This window comes from Periplaneta americana, chromosome 3 (assembly GCF_040183065.1).
Source record: "Periplaneta americana isolate PAMFEO1 chromosome 3, P.americana_PAMFEO1_priV1, whole genome shotgun sequence".
In the NCBI taxonomy this organism is placed as follows: Eukaryota; Metazoa; Arthropoda; class Insecta; order Blattodea; family Blattidae; genus Periplaneta; species Periplaneta americana.
In genome coordinates, this window is record NC_091119.1 from 197,188,094 (window position 1) to 197,211,004 (window position 22,911).

General features: G+C 36.0%; 1 protein-coding gene across 5 annotated transcripts in view; it reads left to right on the top strand.

The window, feature by feature from the left end:
* The window catches only part of PRL-1 (PRL-1 phosphatase), a 370,785-nt gene that overhangs the window by 319,532 nt on the left and 28,342 nt on the right, over positions 1 to 22,911 (top strand). For 4 of the 5 annotated variants that reach the window (XM_069822445.1, XM_069822447.1, XM_069822446.1 and 1 more), the window contains exon 2: positions 21,303 to 22,773. In XM_069822445.1, the coding sequence (XP_069678546.1) occupies positions 22,645 to 22,773 (129 nt within the window). In that variant the 5' untranslated portion in view covers positions 21,303 to 22,644. The remainder of the gene's footprint in view (positions 1 to 21,302; positions 22,774 to 22,911) is intronic. The other variant, XM_069822449.1, reaches the window with a different exon arrangement.

Sequence of the window (22,911 nt, forward strand, 5' to 3'; positions counted from 1 at the left end):
CTGTACGAAGAAACTATGGAATTCACAATACATTTTTTGCTTCAGAATACTAGCTAGTTACAGAAATTATACTGCTGAATAGTTCATTATTTACCCTTAAAACTAAAAAATAATGGTATTTTACAAACAACGTCGAAGTAGTGTAATTCTGAAAATATTGAGATTAGGACACATGTTTATATGACATTTCTTGCTCAGAGTCTTCGGAAATAAGCTCCGTAAGGGACTGTAAATCCTCGTGAATCACCCTGTATGATGGTTTTAGACTATATCATATTTTAAGCTCCTCTTCCAAAATGACGCCAATTCTTGTCTAAAAGTTTGTTATATTTTAAGCCCATCTTCCAAAACGACGCCAATTCTTGTCTAAAAGTTTGTTATATTTTAAGCTCATCTTCCAAAACGACGCCAATTCTTGTCTAAAAGTTTCTGTTATATTTTAAGCTAATCTTCCAAAACGACGCCAATTCTTGTCTAAAAGTTTGTTATATTTTAAGCCCATCTTCCAAAACGACGCCAATTCTTGTCTAAAAGTTTGTTATATTTTAAGCCCATCTTCCAAAACGACGCCAATTCTTGTCTAAAAGTTTGTTATATTTTAAGCCCATCTTCCAAAACGACACCAATTCTTGTCTAAAAGTTTGTTATATTTTAAGCCCATCTTCCAAAACGACACCAATTCTTGTCTAAAAGTTTGTTATATTTTAAGCTCATCTTCCAAAACGACGCCAATTCTTGTCTAAAAGTTTGTTATATTTTAAGCTCATCTTCCAAAACGACGCCAATTCTTGTCTAAAAGTTTCTGTTATTGTGCATGTCACTTGAAAAGACAGCAGTGAATAAAAACAACTAGTCCAGTCCATTCATAAAAATGAACTGAACGCTTTTTGAAATCACACTCTTAAATTGGTAATAGCGAGATATTTGGAGAGATGAGGCCGAGGATTCTTCTTACAATTGAAGAGTATGGGAGGGGGGGGACCTGACAAGTCACGTTTACTATTTTTACAGGAGAGCAAGTTAAAACTTCCCGATCGGGGCAAGTTACCTGGTTGAAGTTTTTTTCCGGGGTTTTCCCCTCAACCCAATAAGAGCAAATGCTGGGTAACTTTCGGCGGTGGACCCCGGACTCATTTCACTGGTATTATCACCTTCATCTCATTCAGACTCTAAATAACCTAAGATGTTGATAAAGCATCGTAAAATAACCTACTAAAATAGAAATTTACCTTCTTTCGTGGTATTGTTGGCAACATTAGAAAGACTGCAATATTGTGTGATGACTTCTCTCAAGTAATTTGAAGCACTGTTAAACTAGTTTGTTTACATGTGTTTACAAATTATGTAAACTTTATTAAATAAATAGAACATTACATTAAATGTTTTATAACTCGTTTGGTAACATATTGTTAATGATTAATTACATTTTTATATCAATTAATTCTGCGCATTTAAGACTCGACCTCATTCAGTTCACATTGCTCATGCGGTCAATATTGGTTCTGTATCATAGAGAGGCGAATGAGGTCATGTTGGTTAGTGGACAGTGCGTGTCTCGCACGTCCACCCTAAAATTGGAAGGTCTGTTCGATTTAGTGTTCAGAATTCAGCCGATGTTGATGCATTCATCGTCCTTGAGAACTTCTGCGGTGAGTGCCATTAGCAGCCATTAACGTAGACTCAACAGTTCCTTCGTATTTTGGAAAATTGGGGAGGGGAGGTAGAATCCATTGATAGGGGGGGGGGAACTGAGCCGATTGTGTGTCTTAAAGTAATCTTCTGTATAGAAGGAGAAGCTGGAAAGACGTGAAAGGTTCCTTTCATTTCAGAAAGATCCAGATTTATACGAATACAAAATTACAGTAAGCTACTCGTATTTGGCTGTACCGTTTTTTTTTTATTCGTGTAATGTGTATGGTAAATCAGAAGTACACGTGTCTGAAATCACTGAAACGTTAAAATAGTGTCTACACAAAAATAAAAGGATTTGATTCACAAAAGAATGAAGTTTAATGTCACGATAGTCCACACCTGTGGAGTAACGGCTAGCGCGTCTGGCCGCGATTCCCGGTCGGGGCAAGTTACCTGGTTGACGGTTTTTCTGGGGTTTTCCCTCAACCCAATATGAGCAAATGCTGGGTAACTTTCGGTGTTGACCCCGGACTCATTTCACCGGCACTATCACCTTCATCTCATTCAGACGCTAAATAACCTAGATGTTGATAAAGCGTCGTAAAATAACCTACTAAAAAAAAGTTGCGATGATAGTTTTCAGTTATTTCATTTCGGTTGTTTTGACAGCGTTTATTTCGAAATGTAACAAATGAAAGCTATTCATACTGTCCTTCTGTGGGTTATTCCTTTTTTCTCCTCGCAGACTTATTTCTCAAATGATTTTGTCTGTGCAGACGTGAATTGACGTTATTGACTACAGTTACAAATGCAATAGGGATTTTTCTAACGTTCTGAAAAGATTCAAACTGTACATGGTAACTACAGACAGGGAAAAATAAATAAGTACTAAGACCAAGCAAGCCAGTTACAATGCAAGATAGTAAAACAATATACTTTGCATACCTCCACTCAGTAATGAGTTTTGGGATAATATTCTGGGGAAATTCCACAGATAATAATATATTTCTATTACAAAAAAGAGTAATTAGAATAATAGTAGGTGCCAAATCTAGGGAATCGTGTAGGGCTATTTTCAAAAAACTACAAATAATGTCCATGGCTTGTCAGTATATCTTTTCATTAATAATCTTCCTCGTATGTAATCGTGAAAACTTTGTAACTAATTCAACAGTTCATAGCATAAATACACGTCAAAAAATGACTTTCATACTCCATCGGCAAATTTATCGTGCTATCAAAAAGGAGTGCTTTATATGGCAGTAAAAACATTTAATAGCCTCCCTATGGATATAAAAAATGAAACTCAAAACATAAAATTATTTAGGGCCAAATTAAAGAAGTACCTAATTTCTCACGCCTTCTATTCTGTAGGTGAATTCATGACATTCAATAACATTTCATGAAATTGATACTAAAACTATGTGTTGTACTAGTAGACGATATTGTAAATCTCGTCTGTATATATATTTCATCTAGACTGTGACTATAAATTAAGACTTTATAATAATAGGCCTACTAGCCGTACCCGTGCGCTCCGCTGCACCCGTTAGAAATAAATATAAAGTAATTACATAATTAAAATAGGACATTTGATCCAGGGAACATTCGTGTTTGATATAAGGATAAATCGTTTATTATGTTACTTAATTTAAGTTGTATTTGCATAATTAAAATGCGATCATTTTGATCCAGAGATCACTCATTTGGTCATAAAAATTATTTTAGGAAATACAGGAAACGAAAGTACAGAATAGTTTTCTGTGCATAAGAAGCTATTTTAATCTTACCTGTCCTCGATTCACTCGAAGTTACTGTAATAACATTATAGCATTATGTCCTTCTAGAGAAACTACACTTTCCAATGGTGAATTAATAATTAATTATACAAATCGGTTAATTTAGCTTCTGATATGACTTCATACAAACACAGAAACATTCTCTGTAGGCTATCTTTCGATTGTTGCTGTCCAAGGCCCCTTATAGACGAAGTCATTTGTTTTTTAATTCACTACACGGCCTTAGATGGCAGTTATTTTAATTTTAAAACTCATTTATCTCATTAAATATCAGTCCCATCAAAATTTTTCAAGGAATAAAACGTATCGGAAATTATTTTTAAAGAAACTTTTGTTATGTAACATTTTTCATAAAAATCAATAATAAGCGAGATATTTCGATTTATTCAATTCAGGCCCCCTTATAACCCCCCTTTTAAATAATGTATTTTGAATGCCATATAGCCTAAAATCTAAGTTACAACGAACTTAATTTATATTCGAATATTCATCGAAATCCGTTCAGCCATTATCGCGTGAAAAGGTAACAAACATACAGACAGACATACAAGCATAAATTTCAAAACAGCGATTTTCGGTTTCAGGGTGGTTAATTATATATGTTAGGACCAATTATTTTTGGAAAATCGAAAATTACCAGAAAAATTTCGGCTACAGATTTATTATTAGTATAGATTAAGTTGTTTGACTTGTTCCATATTCTAGTTGTAAGCAATGTATGAATACCATGGAATGTTAATAAATACAATACAATACAAAACTCAGTTGCAGTAGTTTGTTTATACAGTGTGTCCCAAAATTCGCTGAAGTCCACAACACTATCACGCAGCGATTGCTGTCTTTATTTCAGGAATTTTCTATGTAGTGTAAAGTAAGATGAGTCCTTTGCATCAGTGTTACATATTCGTTTATTATGGCCATTTGCGAAAATATTTCCTAACCTCCTTGAATACTCTGGAAAGCATTACATGGAAAGCTGACGTCAGAGATTCTTACTATGGCTTCTCTCAGACTAGTCTTCCCCTTTCCCCCCCACGCACACATGCACTCTATGACTTCTCGCTTGGTGTATTTACCTGTGGCAAGGTCTCTGCCATTAAGCATTTCTGAAAAAGAACGCCAGACGAAGCCATAGTGCTACACTGGGTGCCAGGAGTTCGAACCGGCGAACTTTGCACATATTCGGCCAAAGGTCGTCTACACTGTTACTGAAGGGGACTAATAGTAATAACTCAGTTTATTAAGATTAAAAGCATCGGTGCTTTGGTTGCAATCAAGAGTGGAATAAATTACACTCCAGAAGCTGTATCGCCCGGGGGTTATACCTAAATCTGGTTGTCCCACATACAGTTTTACGTTTTCGTTTATAGCAAGTAGCTGCATGTTGCAGTTTTTTTTACAACTGTAGAAAATACTAGAACTTCTAGATAATGCTTATATTGATTTTTCTTTATAATGTAATAATAGTGTCGTTATTTTTAGTACAAATGAATGCCGCAGACATTTGTACGGTTGCTTTCTCAAGAACATTATTCTTCTGGCAGAACCTCCTGACCTTTCTCTCCCCATCTCTCTCGTTCAATGCCAGACTGTTAATTTAGCATTGCGTGCACAGAATTGCCAACTGAACGTATGTTTTTGTGTCTAGGACTCGTAAATTTGTTGAATAGCAAATCGAAAGGATTCGAAGAAAATTGAGGCAATTGTCGTTGTAACTATTAGAATGTTATCTTCTTGGGCTGTATCGGAATGTTAGTTTCAAATCATAGTAATTGGACCGAGTTAAATTATGAAACTGAAGGAAACTTGGTTTTCGGAGCAATCTTTCGTGCATTGCCGGCATAAATTTTTGGCGCTCCTTTTCGTTCCGGTGCATAATTGGAATGTTTATGCCGTGACGGAAAAGGTTGTACGTGTTCTGTGCATGTGTACTTTTTAACGTGATTAATGGGTGAAAGCAAAGTATCCTTATTCAGGCGTTGTCGGTGACCGTGTTTATCGGGTAGAGTTCTATTTCGGTGAGATGTATGAATTAATCATGTCCCGTGTGGTGGGGAAATACCAAGAAAGAGGTGTTGTGAACGGAACAGGCTTAAATTGTGAACCCTGAAATTGAATGGACGACTGGTAAGAAATTTCGTGTAAACGCTAACCATCGCCTTCGTAAACTCGACAGTACGAGGTCAGCTATTATTAGGATTCCGATGTTCATGACCTAAAAAGCCGAGGAAAATGTTCTAAAATATCTAAATATGAATCTAGGATACAAATACAGTGAAACCTGTCTAAAGCGGCCATCTGAAGTTACCTTGTAAAATGGCCGTTTTATCAGGTGGCCGCTTGATTAAAGTTGCGGATTTTTTATGAATCAGCATGAAAATACTGAATTTCACTGACTTTTTAGGACTGTGCGCGTACAACAATCATGCATATTAAAGTCAGCCTCTTCCATTCTTGCAACTAGCCTTTTCAAAACTCGCTTGCGGTACCTCAGTTTAAATGACTGGATAATACCTTGATCAAGGGGCTGGAGGTGTGATGTATTTGGGGAAGAAACACCAATTTCACGGATCACATTACGATTTTGTCGTTTAATCTTGGAATTGAAATCGCATAGCTAATTCTCGAACAATGATGATGTCACCAAGCTTTATTGTTGGCAGTCCACTTCACCTCCAATACGCCCATGTCAACATTTTTCAAACACATCGGTTTCAATGATTTGCCTATCATTAAAAGTGGTTCCTTTTCTCCTGCAGCATTAAAACAAAAGAGTAGGGTTATTCTGTATTTTGCCAACTTCCCCCCTTTACGCTCTTTTTTTCTTAAAACTCAAGTTTTGTTAGGGAGGGGCCTGAAAAAAATCTGTTTCGTCAACATTGTAAATGTCTCCGAGTTCATATTCCGCAAGAATTGAAGGCAGTCTATTTTTTCCATTCTTCAATAACATTGGTTGCAATGTCACCTCCTTCACCAGACACAGAACGAAATGCAATGTTATGCCGTTTTATAAAGCACTCTAACCACCCATTACTAGCAACAAAATTTCTTACATTGAGTTCTTTGGCAATTTCAAGAGCTTTCTCTTGAAGCATAAGCCCACTTATTGGCAATTTCTTCGCCCTCGCACACTTGAATCATTCGTAAACAAAATAATTCACATTACTAAACACAGATTCTCTCTTCCTCCCATTCTTTTAATATTTCATCTTTATTCTTAATTATACAGTTTATTTGTATCCGTCCACATTTGAATATTTCTGCAATTTTTCTCGCAGATGTTCCCTTCTCACTTTCTTCAATCATTTTTCGTCTCACCTCTAAACTTAACACCACTCTAAATTTATTGTTAGACCTAAAAAGCCGAGGAAAATGTTCTAAAATATCTAAATATGAATCTAGGATACAAATATGACAAACTGTTTAATGAAAAAGTATTCTCCAAAAACAAACCAACCCTTGAACACACATTCATACATTCTCTCATGCAATTACTATGCAGAGAACTGAAACAAGATAATTAAGTAGGCTATGAATAGCGATACAATTTGAAACTTCATGAAGGTATTATTCAGAAACTCATGAAAGCATAAGAAAATACTCGTACATAGTTTTTTATGTTTGATATGAAATTGATTCCTCAGTACTAGATCATAGTACCCATTACAATGCGGTAATAGTAATATACGTTACAAGAGCGGTATGTTGACGTTTTCATGTTCGAGGAAAAGATTGAAGAAACGAAACGTAGTGGAGCTTTTTTAATTTCCGAGAACATGACAACAAACATACCGCTCGTGTATCGTACATTATTTTGTGCGAAGATCGTTTATTACATACCTGAAAGACGAATTTCTAATTAGTTGCAATGAAATCTCCATGTTGGTTTCTGTTTAATGACGGCAACTTCGGAAAACCAAAATATCTTTCTTCAACATTGTTGCTATAAAATGTTTTCTGTGTTTACTATACTCCAGCAGGCCGTGATATACGTCTGTCTTCCCCCCCCCCCCAGTCTATAAATGCGAACTTAAAACAAACAGTAAGGTTATGTAATGATTTATTTTTCATTTTAATGTTTTAACAATATTATTTATATAACATATTGCAGTAATAACATCGGCATCTGAAATCTTGTTGATTTTTTCACGGCTTCCTTAATGTTACTTGTATCAGGAATGCAATAAGTTTCGTGGAGTAGTAGACTTTACTTAATTTTTGCAAATATTTAAAAACAATAATTAACATTGCAATTTAGGTGAAATTGCAGTGGTAAGTTTCCAATTTATAATTATTACTGTGTTAAACGTCTCTAAAAATAATATGTTAAAAGCCTAAAGCAGTAAAATGAATGTCGCGCTTAAGCGGTAAGAAGAGGGAAATTGTTGTGTGTGTTACGTTGGGAATACTGAATGTGGTATTTCACACTTACCGCGTATTGGTTCTGTGCGGAAAACAAGCAAATACGCACGATCTCGCACAAAGGTTTAATATTCAGTAATCTTAACTACTTCTTCTGTAGCGGGAATTATTGCTGTTGTTTTTATTTGGCTGATTGATTATGAAACTTGCTGAGAATATATCGGGTAGTTCAGGAGGAGTGTAGACTAGTAAATATTTTTGAAGGTAAATACTATGCGTTATTCTAAGTGAAAGAAGTTGATATAAACATGTATTCAATTTTCAATGGGTATGGAGATCCAGCTGTTTGAATGTTACGCATAACATGATCATGAAATTAGAAATAGTGAACAAATTAATATTCCGTATTGTAGATCACACAAGAGCAACACAAACTTTTTAATTATGGGGATGAAATTCTATAATAAGCTCCCAAGTCAATATTATAAATTACCAATCAATAGCTTCAAAACTATATTTTACAATTGGTTATTAAAAAATCCTTTTTATTGTGTTGCTGAGTTTTTCAACACAAATTTATATGAAATTGTATTTTAATAAATAAGTTTCATTTCAATTTAGTTAGTTTTCTTTAATTTAAAGTTTCAAATTATTTCATGTTTTCATTGTATTATTTAAATTTTACTGTTTCTTTTATTAGTGTTTTGAAAATGTATTTATATGTTTTTCAATGTATTCTGACGAAGCCTAAAACTGTATGTCTAATGGCCAAATAAACTGAATTGAATTGAACAAGCGTTACTAATGATACGAAGGAACGACAAATGACTACATACAAAGGAATAGTACCTGTCGCTCTTCTGAGATCGTTTGAGGGCAGCACTGTTCATAATGTAGAAAAGCAGATGTTTGTAGTTACCTCGACAACAAGGATGGTCATGTTTTTCCAGCATGATGGAGCCCCTGACCATTTTAGCCATTAGGAGACATATCTAACTGTGAAATTTTCCTAACGACGGATCGGTCGCAGTGGTCACCTGCATTGGCCACCAAGGCTCCCGGACCTTACTCCTTTGGATTTTTGTCTTTGGGGTGGGTGAAAGGCGCAGTATATAGAAACAAAGTAAACACAAGGGGCGAATTGGTCGCTCGCTTTAGGAATAGTGTCGCCCTAATAAAAGAATGGCAGAACGGCAAGACAGTCTCAGAAGGACAAGATTTATTGCCAGCAGAGCGGAAAAGTGCATAAAACTGTTGAAATGTATTGATGCCATGTAATTAAGCAATAAATGCAATGATTAAGTTTCTTCTCTCTCCTTCAAACAATTTGTAAGGCTTCTTATCAATAACTTTGAAACAGCTGCCTCCACACGCATTGACAAATGAATACATTCATATGAACTTTTTTTATTCAGAATAGTCCATATTAACACCCTTCTAAAATATTTGCTGTTATTCCTTAATCACCCTGTGTATTGCTCAGGAAAGATCTGCCAGGTTCTGCGAGACATTTTTTTCGGAGCATTGCTCTTGTAACTTGACTGAAACCTTGTCTCACAGCATCTTTCAGTTCGTCAGTGATATTGTAACGGTTTTGTGAAACTATACTCTTTATGAACCCCCATAGGGAATTATCACATGTGGTGAAGTCTGGGCTTCGTGGTGGCCAGGCAAGTGGTGCCGGCAGCGCAGGACAACCACGACCAACCCAACGCCCAGGAAGAGCTCCATTAAGAGTTAAGACGTTGACCCCATCAACAATTAAGATATTCGCGTACTGCGATGGCATAATGGACAGGTGGCGTATTATCCTTTGCCATGAGAATGACGATACACAGACTGATCCTTTGGCCAAGTAATGGTTCATATCTCAAGAAAACTCCTCTAAAGAACTGTAGTTCATTTTAGTTCTTTAAGTTTAGGGGTTTGTGTTGGTTATTGTAGGGGGAACGGGACTTTGTGGCCTCCCTGTACATTACTATACCTGGTAAGGTTTATCTTGTCTCAGTAGCAATAAAACCAAGTTCCTTCAAATGAGGGTGTAGATTATAGAAGGGTGTAAATTTTCAAGATTCCTTTCAAAATCTTGTTATTGTACAGGCTGCCGGAACTCAGTTTCTTGAAAGACAAGCTCAGTGACGGAACTACACAGTATGAAGAGAGATATTTGTTATTTTATTTTGCGCTACAGAATGTATCAACTAGTCCCTTCCGCCACTGGATGGAAGGACGGCATCGCTCCACTCCTCCATCGCCATAACAATACAGACCACAGTATAAGAAGAATCAGTAGGGACAATTCTTGTCGGCTCCTTTGATGTTGCTGGTACTAAATTCAAGCTCAGTAAGGTCTAGTTCTCAATGAATCCAACTATGTCGCTAGTATCAAACCACTATCAAAATATTACTAAAATATTTATTTATTTTATTGGTCAGTAATACGAATAATCTTGTATGTATATTATCTATCATTAGTATTATGTCGCTAGGAAGTCAAAACACTTATATCCATTGTTGACGTTCATGTTCGCACTTCACCGCAACGGACGCCATGATGTATTATGTTGTACTTGGATCAATCTTACCAACATAAGCCTCAAACAGTGACTTGAACGTTAGCGTCAATTAGTGAATATTTTCATGATGATTGCATACGGAAGTAATTATTATTGTGGTTATATTGCCATTCCTTTGCCTCATGTCTTTAAAATTGTTAAAAGATGAGTAATGAATGTTTTCATTTAATATTAAATTATGCCAGCCTGTAGTAGATGGAGATCCATCTGGTGGAGGTTCCAGATAATACACTCAGAATTTGTTCGCACGAAATGGCTTAGGTGTCCTTACTGTATGTTCTCTATACTGTGTACAGACGAAGTAAGACATGTCTCCTTTCTCTCTCTTTTCACAGTGAGACAAGATACATCACACAGCCTTTAGTCACTGTGCAGTGGAGGGGGGAAAGAACTGGCCACCCTACTCTATTATTTTCTGGCTTAGTTGCCTCATGAGTGATACCTTATTCATGTCACTTGAGGTTCAAACCCGTCTTCGGACAGTTGACTAAGCAACATATGATATATAAAAATAAGTGAAACTTGGCAACACAGTCTTGTGAGGTAGACATGCCGATCAGTATTTTCATCAAGCTAATGGGTAGAATAACAAACATTGGATTAGTAAGCAGTCTTTTAATAAACTACCTGTATGGATTCGACATCATAATCTGCTTGTTCGTGGAATGGATTGGTTGGTCCCGGTAAGCCGATATGATTTTAAGTTTACCCCATACCCATTTTCCCGATCTTTCAAGCGGCTTGAGTTGCAGGCAGTGGCGGCTCGTGATAAAATATTATGTGTTCACAATTTTGTGTTCCAAAATCGAAGAGAATTTGAAATCGTATGTTTAGCCTAATATAAAATGTCATGATTCCAATGTTTCACTATCGAAAAAACCGTATATAAATTCAAATGGACATATAATAATAATAATAATAATAATAATAATAATGAAACTCAATTTTTTATTTCCAATTTTTCCTGGTAAGCCAGTTTACCCAGTTCTTTACTGTTCCAAATTATTCGAACAGAGTTCATTGTTTACGTTTGTTAAAATGAATACATACCACAATGCCGTTATTTACAAAAGTGTGCGTTCAGTGATATATTTTGGTTCACAACACACTGATACACTATAGCCTATACCAGTACTGTAATCTCATTCGCATAGATTGATTATTATAAATACATGCCAGTAAATATTATTCTTAAATATTATACACTACCATACAGATGCTTAAATTCATACCACCATCACAATCAGGCAGCACGTCTTTGAAAGTCAAACTGTGCTATTATGCTAACACTGATGTATAGTAATTCCCAAACTACACTCTCGTAGCAGCACTGTACACACATCCACAAAAAATAAACGTTCCGACAGTGATATGCTGACACCTTCAGTCTAGAATACAGACTATTAAATTTCTTCCTCGAGATATAAGCACGTGAATGATAGCATCTATGCACCTGACGTCTGTAGGATAGATTCACTGTTCACTTACCGCTTTGTGCTCTTGACGAGTCGTAAGCGGCCAGCGAAGGATAAATTTTCCCCCGCTCATGCGTGAAATTCCTGTAACCTTCTTGGAAAGAGCACGGCTTGTACGTGAACGGATGTTGCCAAGTTTACATAAGAAGTTGATGCAAGATGCGGGAAGTTTAAAGTACTCGATTCTGATATTATACATTCCCACTACGTCAATATGGTATTAAATGATAAAACTAGTCGTGCATTAATGGAAACAAGGTGTTCACGTGTTCTTGTGCTCTTATTGACGCACCGCCACTGGTTGCAGGGGTTCGTAGAAAATAGGTTTGTTAGATCGGTTAATTACAGCTGGCTTTCGATGCATCATGTAAACAGTGCAACGCGGTTGAACATTTTCGCTCGAATTTTGTCTAAGAGCTGTACCATGGATAAATATATAATAGGATGCGAAACTGCGGTCAGCACCATCTGGATTTGCTGCTCTGAAATAAGGTGATTAGCGCCCGACGTCGTAGGTGGTGAACATTAGAACTACGTGTTGGGTACATTACTGAGAGTTCTCTATTTATCAGTTCGAGATATTGTATGGGAGAGTCGAGGAGAGAAGATGGCGGACTGAAACTTACTAATAAGTGAACATAAAGTGATACGTGTGTGTATAAGCAGTGTATGTTAAACAGTGATGTTTATGGACGTTGTAAAAATAGTGTTGAATGTATTGTAAAGTAATAGTAATATAATAAATTGAACTATTTAAGTAGTTCTTGCAGACTTTTCCATTGCGCTGTACAATAAATACCCAAAGAATACAATCCCAATTATCTAACCTTTTGCTCAATTTTTTGTCTCTGTTTGGTTATATCGGGTAGTGTAAAACACATCGTCTCTTTTATCTTCCTTTTGGCTCCGGTAAGAATTTTCAGTAGAATATGCTGTGAGGAATAAAACTGTAAATGTTTTATTTTCAATTGCGTTAGTTTTGAATATCGATGAGGGTGGGAGGGAATACTTTCTGCACAGTTTAACATTTTCGTCACCAGATGCGCTGCTAAATGCATGGAGTAATTACTCTTTTCGCTACTTGGTGCGCTGCTATTTGTAATAACGCCTCTCCCAAAAATAGATGGCAGCAAGATCAATTTCTATAACAGCGCCTCTAGTATGTGTTACGGGAAACTCGTTAAGTTTCGCATCCTATTATATATTTATCCATGGCTGTACTTGGAATGCCGGGCTCGCAAAGTTAACGTCCGGTTCCCGGAATCTGCTTCACGGAATGTTTCACGTTGGCCGCTGTTTTCTTCTCGAGTAATATAGTTATTCCGCGGATGTAGAATCTGACGCCACTGACCTCGCCCACCTGATAGACGTCAAAGAGTTCGCAAGAAACGAACAAATGCCACGATCTCTCTCAAAACAAACTGAAGATGCGGCGTCTGAGAGAAAGGCGGAGTTGTTTTCTTTCCAGGGGACCCACGTATTTTGAAGACGTCCGTAGGGTACACTTAAATGCTGTCAACAGTGAGGAGTTGTTTGTGCATCTCCCACCCTCGTAACACTCACTCCAAATTTAACGCGGGCACGAGTTTAGCCGCGGTAATGCATCGTGCCAACTTTTCTTACGCAGCACCGTATCGCTTTTACACAAATGAATGGCGGGCGTTCTGATAATACACACGGCTATTTTGAACTCGGCAAACCAGAAAGTTTTGACACACATTGTTCCGGGAATCGATAATCTCATAGGCAGGATGTGCGGTTATGCTCCAGTTGATGGGATGTGGGTGGTTGAAACGGAATTCAGAAACAAGAAATGTAAATGCAATTACGGCTCGATATAGCGAAATCCTGTGGGTGGCTGAAATTACTTTGACTTGGCAAAGTGACGAGATAAAGAAAAAAACCGTGATAAATGAGATATCAGCACAAATAAAACGAGTACGTTAATTTTAGGTTTGAATATTCACTGAAAACTAAATTTCGTGCGAACTTCCTATGCGGCAACACTGATGGCCCGATCATAATTAAACAAACATAAAAACTGTGTGGATTTTCTTTATTAAAACACATCACAAAACACAAATAATACATTAATTTTAGCTTTGAATATTCACTGAAAACTAAATTTCGTGCGAACTTCCTATGTGGCAACACTGATGGCCCGATCATAATTAAACAAACTTAAAGCTGTGTGGATTTTCCTTATTAAAACACATCACAAAACACAAATAATACATTAATTTTAGGTTAGAATATTCACTGAAAACGATATTTCGTACGAACTCCCTATGTGGCAACACTGATGGCCCGATCATAATTAAACAAACATAAAAAATGTGTGGATTTTCTTTATTAAAACACATCATAATACACAAATAATACATTAATTTTAGCTTTGAATATTCACTCAAAACTAAATTTCGTGCGAACTTCCTATGTGGCAACACTGATGGCCCGATCATAATTAAACAAACATAAAAACTGTGTGGATTTTCTTTATTAAAACACATCACAAAACACAAATAATACATTAATTTTAGCTTTGAATATTCACTGAAAACTAAATTTCGTGCGAACTTCCTATTTGGCAACACTGATGGCCCGATCATAATTAAACTTAAAGCTGTGTGGATTTTCCTTATTAAAACACATCACAAAACACAAATAATACATTAATTTTAGGTTAGAATATTCACTGAAAACGAAATTTCGTACGAACTCCCTATGTGGCAACACTGATGGCCCGATCATAATTAAACAAACATAAAAAATGTGTGGATTTTCTTTATTAAAACACATCATAATACACAAATAATACATTAATTTTAGCTTTGAATATTCACTCAAAACTAAATTTCGTGCGAACTTCCTATGTGGCAACACTGATGGCCCGATCATAATTAAACAAACATAAAAACTGTGTGGATTTTCTTTATTAAAACACATCACAAAACACAAATAATACATTAATTTTAGCTTTGAATATTCACTGAAAACTAAATTTCGTGCGAACTTCCTATTTGGCAACACTGATGGCCCGATCATAATTAAACTTAAAGCTGTGTGGATTTTCCTTATTAAAACACATCACAAAACACAAATAATACATTAATTTTAGGTTAGAATATTCACTGAAAACGAAATTTCGTACGAACTCCCTATGTGGCAACACTGATGGCCCGATCATAATTAAACAAACATAAAAAATGTGTGGATTTTCTTTATTAAAACACATCATAATACACAAATAATACATTAATTTTAGCTTTGAATATTCACTCAAAACTAAATTTCGTGCGAACTTCCTATGTGGCAACACTGATGGCCCGATCATAATTAAACAAACATAAAAACTGTGTGTATTTTCTTTATTAAAACACATCACAATACACAAATAATACATTAATTTTAGCTTTGAATATTCACTGAAAACTAAATTTCGTGCGAACTTCCTATGTGGCATCACTGATGGCCCGATCATAATTAAACAAACATAAAAAAAAGTGTGGATTTTCTTTATTTAAACACATCTCAAAACACAAATAATACATTAATTTTAGGTTAGAATATTCACTGAAAACGAAATTTCGTACGAACTCCCTATGTGGCAACACTGATGGCCCGATCATAATTAAATAAACATAAAAAAGTGTGGATTTTCTTTATTTAAACACATCTCAAAACACAAATAATACATTAATTTTAGGTTAGAATATTCACTGAAAACGAAATTTCGTACGAACTCCCTATGTGGCAACACTGATGGCCCGATCATAATTAAACAAACATAAAAAAAAGTGTGGATTTTCTTTATTTAAACACATCACAAAACACAAATAATACATTAATTTTAGGTTAGAATATTCACTGAAAACGAAATTTCGTACGAACTTCCTATGTGGCAACACTGATGGCCCGATCATAATTAAACAAACATAAAAAATGTGTGGATTTTCTTTATTAAAACACATCACAAAACACAAATAATACATTAATTTTAGCTTTGAATATTCACTGAAAACTAAATTTCGTGCGAACTTCCTATGTGGCAACACTGATGGCCCGATCATAATTGAACAAACATAAAAACTGTGTGGATTTTCTTTTTTTAAACACCTCACAAAACACAAATAATACACTAATTTTAGGTTAGAATATTCACTGAAAACGAAAGTTCGTACAAACTTCCTAATGTGGCAAAACTGACGGTCCAGACTGGCAATGTGGCAGATTTAAACATTTTTTGTTTTTCTCCTAGCCAAAAGTGCTGTTGTTTTGGTATTGCCGGTTATTTGGGTGCCGGTTACGAGGGATTTTATTGTATGTAGTTTTTGTATTGCATTTTTGTCCGAAGATATTTTTTATTATTTTTATTTTTGGGGTCATTAAAATCATTATCTCCGATTCTTTTTGATTTGTATGTCACTTTTAAAATACTCGTTTTATTTTCCAGCAGTATTACATACAAAATTATTATTGTTGCTTTTCCATTGCTTAATATTTTTCATTACTAAGGAAACTGACCTTCAGTTAGTAATCGGATAAGCTGACAAAGAATGTGGTGGGGTTAGATTCATGTCGATAGAGAGGCGGTAGCAGGGAGAAACAAAATAAGAATGAATAATATTTAAATAAATATAATATGTTCATTATTTTTTCTCATCAATTGAAAATGACCCATAATAAAAATTTAAGTAATACAAACTTAATGTATTGTGTAGCAATAATATTGTACATGTATTTATCGAATATAGTTTGTATTCAAAAGGTAATAGTTGTGAAAACATCAATGAAGTTATGTTATACTAGTACATTATGCAACGTGCCTATAATGATAGTAATTAAGACGCAAGTATGTTTGTTTATGAAACTCGCTTGCGCTCGTTTCATAATTTCCATACGAGCGTCTTAATTACCATTATAGGCAAGTTTCATACGACTTTTTATGCTCGACCATATTTCTAACTTTAAATTATTCAGAAGTATACATTTTATTTATATCTGACAGAAGATCGGAAGTGACCTTGTTCATAGCTCTTGAATTGTGAGATGTGTGCAGACGCGAAAGTATTGATTTTTTCCGAGGAACAATGATGTCATTGACCTTGATGTAATGCAGAGAATGTATAACCTGGAAATTGATCTAGAATTGAAAAACGAGATGACAAATTGAATTTATTTGAATATTATTTACAATTAACTCTAATTATTATAGTAACAGAACATAACCTTCTGCGACAGTATTGGATTTCCAGCCTCCGTGACGTTTCCCTCGTCTTTCGATTGCATATCCGAGAATAATCGAAAACCTGAACTTTAATGAATAGGTGTACTTTAATGACATGCATTAAAGGACAGGTACCAGGTGTATAATACTACATTTCGGCATGGTCGAGCATAAAATATATTATCCCACTGCAAACACTGACAGTCTGCAGTGTAAGATCGTCCAAAAGCATGATTTTATTTTTACTCGTTTATTTTCAATCATTATGCGTGATATGAACTCCAGACTAAAGGAAATAAAAACTATAACTATTACAGCAAGTTTTGTTACTTTTGTTATCAATAAATTTTAGTTTTACTTCAGTTTAAAAATCATACTTTATTCTGTGTTGCAGTATACAACCATGGTCATTCGTGAATTGAAAATTATTTTTAATACAAGGAAAACAGAAACAAAGAAAATAGTACATTATGCAACGAGCCTATAATGGTAGTAATTAAGACGCGAGTATGTTTATTTATGAAACGATCGCAAGCGAGTTTCATAATTTTCATACGAGCGTTAGAGAAGGCCGTATGGCCTTAACTCTGCCAGGTTAAATAAATCATTGTCATTATTATTATTATTATTATTATTATTATTATTATTATTAATTACCATTATAGACAAGTTTCATACGACTTTTTATACTCGACCATATTTCTAGCTTTTTAAATTATTCATAAGTATTCATGTTATTGTTATCTAAGTGAGGAGCGGAACTGACCTTCTAAATTGTGAGATGTGCGCAGACGCGAAAGTATTGATTTTTTCCGAGGAACGAATGTCATTGGCCTTGATATAATCTAGAGAATAACATGAACATTAATCTTGATATAACCTAGAAATTGATTTAGAATTGAAAAACGAGATGACAAATTGAATTTATTTGAATATTATTTACAATTAACTCTAATTATTATAGTAACAGAACATAACTTTCTGCGACAGTATTGGATTTGCAGCCTCCGTGACTTTTCGCTAGTTGTCTTTCGATTGCATATCCGAGAATAATCGATACTTGCGCTTTTATAATGGTACAATGGTGATTTCTCATTGGCTGAACAACAGAACTATAATGAATAGGTGTACTTTAATGAGGTGCATTAAAGGACTACTACCAGGTGTATAATTACTACATTTCGGCATGGTCGAGCATAAAAATAATTTTGATTTATTTTTAAAAAGTATCCGCTCTACAGTTCCCTGCCTTCAATTTATTAACTTTTAAGGTCTTTATCATTTTCCTGCTATTTTTGGTCATCAAACATCAGCCATTTGAAATGACTAAACACACTTGTCTGACATTCATAATTAGCAATGGTAGAAGTACAGTGTGTTATTATTCACTTGAGAAGCTTTTATCATCTAGTCTGCTGTCAAAAAATCTGAAAGTTAGAATATATAAAGCAGTTATATTACCGGTTGTTCTGTATGGTTGTGAAACTTGGACTCTCACTCTGAGAGAGGAAAATAGGTTAAAGGTGTTTGAGAATAAGGTTCTTAGGAAAATATTTGGGGCTAAGAGGGATGAAGTTACAGGAGAATGGAGAAAGTTACACAACGCAGAACTGCACGCATTGTATTCTTCACCTGACATAATTAGGAACATTAAATCCAGACGTTTGAGATGGGCAGGGCATGTAGCGCGTATGGGCGAATCCAGAAATGCATATAGAGTGTTAGTTGGGAGACCGGAGGGAAAAAGACCTTTGGGGAGGCCGAGACGTAGATGGGAGGATAATATTAAAATGGATTTGAGGGAGGTGGGATATGATGATAGAGACTGGATTAATCTTGCTCAGGATAGGGACCAATGGCGGGCTTATGTGAGGGCGGCAATGAACCTTCGGGTTCCTTAAAAGCCATGTAAGTGAGAAGTACAGTGTACATCTCTTCTGATCTTAAAATACCAATTCAATAGTCCTCGTTTCTTGAGAGATATTAATTTTATAAATTATGACAAATGTTTATTAGATTTTTCATGAATTTATTGTTGAGTAAAATTTACGATGTACAAAATGGCCTGCGGCCATGTTTTCTTGGAGCACTTCTGTTGTCGTTTAATAGTTCTTCGGACTCACAAACGAGATAAAGTTACAACCGTTGAAAGAGGCCGTTCAAAACGTATGAACGAGAGGTAGCGTAGTATGGACTGAAGAAAAATTGTGAACTGCAAGCTGTCTATTCATAAAAATCGACATTGCAGAATGCGGGGTGAGGAATATTGTAACCAATACGCCGAGATGTTCGTCTACTCCGCAGCAGAGCGATGATATCTCTTGACATATTTGCTGTCGCACATCACAGACATAGAGGGGCTGTTAAATAGAGCATAAAATGCTTGGAAGGAAGATGATAAAAGATTGCTTTGAGCAGGAAGGCATGTCAAATTGATTTAGCCTGTTCACATCCTAGTATTTGTCCTTGGTGTTCAAAAATAGCCACACCAATTTTAGCCGAGAATGTTTGTAGCGTGGGTGCTCGGAATTCGAAATTAAACCGTTATAGAATTTTGTTTAATTACCAAGTTCTTTCAACCTGAGATCTGTAAATGTTCTTTTAGGTGAAAAGAAAATGGTAGCATATTTCACCACAGGAACCGAATACTTTTGAAATTACATGACTCCCTATTTCCAGAACGTGATGTCATTCGGGAACTCACTGTCATGTCAAATGCAATTGTTGCTCAAATCTGTGATTTTTTTATATACGGAGGAGGGACCCGAAGGCTTGCACTGCAGACTGAGGCTTATTGTGCTTACCACTCCTATTATGTGAATGATTGGGTAGCCTAACGGCCGGGCTCTTGTACAAGTGTAGCACGCCGCACCTTGAACTGAACCCGGGCTATGTTATGAATGATATGTGAATTAATGATGGCGAAATGAGTCCGAGGTCCAACGCCGAAAGTTGCCCAGTAATTCTGCTTCAATTGGTTGAGGGAAAACCCAGGTAACTTGTCACAACTCGAGCCCGTTCGTCTTAGTCAGACACAAGGGGTGCTATTCATAGACATTTCGCAGCACGCGCTACGAGCGTACTAAGCTAGCTCCGGCTATCCACTGGTTACTTGTACAGAATTCAAATCATATCCTATCGCTAACACTGGTTTATAAATACGAAAAACGCTGATCATCCACCGGAAACCCGCGCTAAAAATGTCTATGAATACGGCCCAAGATGTTTTCGTAATCTATGCAGACGTTTAAGATGTTCTCGTAGTCTTCGCAGACGTTTAAGATGTTCTCGTATTCCATCGAGACTTTTACGATGTCCTCGTAATCTATGCAGACGTTTAAGATGTTCTCATTTATGCAGACGTTTAAAGTGTTCTCATATTTAAGATGTTCTCGTAATCTATGTAGACGTTTAAGATGTTCTCGTGATCTATGCAGACGTTTAAGATGTTCTCGTGATCTATGCAGACGTTTAAGATGTTCTCGTGATCTAGGCAGACGTTTAAGATGTTCTCGTAATCTGTGCAGACGTTTAAGATGTTCTCGTATATTTTAAGATGTTCTCATAACCTATGCAGACGTTTAACATGTTCTCGTATATTTTTAGGTATAGACGTTTAAAGTGTTCTCATATTTAAGATGTTCTCGTAATCTGTGTAGACGTTTAAGATGTTCTCGTATATTTTAAGATGTTTTCGTAATCTATGCAGACGTTTAAGATGTTCTCGTAGTCTTCGCAGACGTTTAAGATGTTCTCGTATTCCATCGAGACTTTTAAGATGTTCTCGTATATTTTAAGATGTTTTCGTAATCTAGACTTTTACGATGTCCTCGTAATCTATGCAGACGTTTAAGATGTTATCATATTTAAGATGTTCTCATTTATGCAGACGTTTAAAGTGTTCTTATATTTAAGATGTTCTCGTAATCTATGTAGACGTTTAAGATGTTCTCATATATTTTAAGATGTTTTCGTAATCTATGCAGACATTTAAGATATTCTCGTCGTCTTCGCAGACGTTTAAGATGTTCTCGTATTCTATCGAGACTTTTAAGATGTTCTCGTAATATATGCAGACGTTTAAGATGTTATAGTATTTAAGATGTTCTCATCTATGCAGACGTTTGAGATATTCTCATAATCTGTGCAGACGTTCAAGATGTTCTCATATTTAAGATGTTCTCGTAATGTATGCAGACGTTTAACTCTGGTTTTGTTTCGTCTGTTGCAGTTCCTGGGTGAGACTGTCCTCACATACATGGAGTTCCAGTTGGACAGTGGAGAGTATTGCCAGGCTCAGCACAAATAAACTGTCATCGCCCTAGTTAAATCGCTCCCTCAGGCAGGAAGGCAGACACCGGACCTCTCTCCGTTGATCTGCCCCATTCCACAAGGTCCAAAAGAAATTGGCTATTGAGAAACCGCACCGGGCAGTGCTATCTGGTGAGCCCTGCAGGAAGAAAACTCACCTTTGTTCAAAATCTTTCGAATGGGCTGAAAGTTGATTGACGTCCGGGAGTTTGGGCAAGGTGTTTCCAGATTGGATTGCATAGGATTGGCGTCGGAGATAATTGGTTTAACATCGGGTTTTTGGGGAGTTGGACGGAAGTGCGGAGCTAGAGAGGAAAACAGAGTGTGGCTTATTTTCCGGGCCCATCAGGTCGCCAAATTCGGTGCGAGTTTTGTTCTATAATCGTGAAATAGTGCGTGAATTTTTTTGTTATAAATAATATATATATATAAATTGGTGTTGTGTGACTGCAGCTGTTCATAATCGCTTTCATAAATCTGGTAGTTCCCCTAACTCCTGGCCTCTCGATGTAAAATTTTAATAATTCACAGACTGTTCGGATTACAGCTTCGTCAGAGTCGGTATTGAGTTGACTGCTCAAGGCAGATCCTTTTAACAATCTTTTATTTATCCGTTACTTTCTAAAGAAACGTTTTGTTAACTGTAGTGCTGTGCTGAAAGTGTGTGAGACTATCTATATCTTTGGATTTAAAGTGAAAGTAACTCTAATTTTAGTTCTGTTTCTCTTTTTTCTCTGATAGTTTATTTGGCCAACCCGCATTCTTGCATATCAAGAAATAAGAGACAAATATGCTTTTTTAAGTTCTTCACTCAAGCCAAACGAAACAGTGATAGATCTGAATTATTTTCTTCTGGACGGCAAGGCACCGGTGGCCCGACAGTCCACGTTACAAAAGTGATTATTTCATATTTTTGATTTTCTGACAAGTTCGGAGTGATAAAACATCATTCAACAAAACTTTTTGTTTGTCTTGACGGTCGAAGTGTTCTGTTTTATCTTCCAAGTGTACCGAAAACGTGCAGATCCTACATTAAAAGGCTTCAGACAGTTATCTTCCTGTAATATTTGTTTTTAAAAGGAACTGGAGCTCCAATTTTTTTTTTCTGCCGTCGCTTCCCTCGAGTCTTCTGGTGGAGCAGTATTGTCAAAAATTTGACGTCTCAACCCATCGCCACTAGAAGTCCACACCTACAAGTGAATAAAAGTGTTCAGTTCGATATAATATATATTTTTTTTACTCTGTTGCGTCATCATAGTGAAATGTCAATGAGCAGCACCAACATGCGTCTTAAAGATATCCGGCCAGCTCCTTGCGAGATCGAATACAAGAACATGAAGTTCCTCATCACTGATCGGCCAACTGATCAGAACATCCACACCTACATTCAGGTAAGATGCCGTATAAACAAAACTTTAACTACATTAGTTATTTATTAATATTGATCTGCTCACATATTCTAGTTCAGTGATGTCAAAGCAAGCTCATTTTTCTGACCTTGACGTCGTGCGCGGGCATCAAGCACTAGG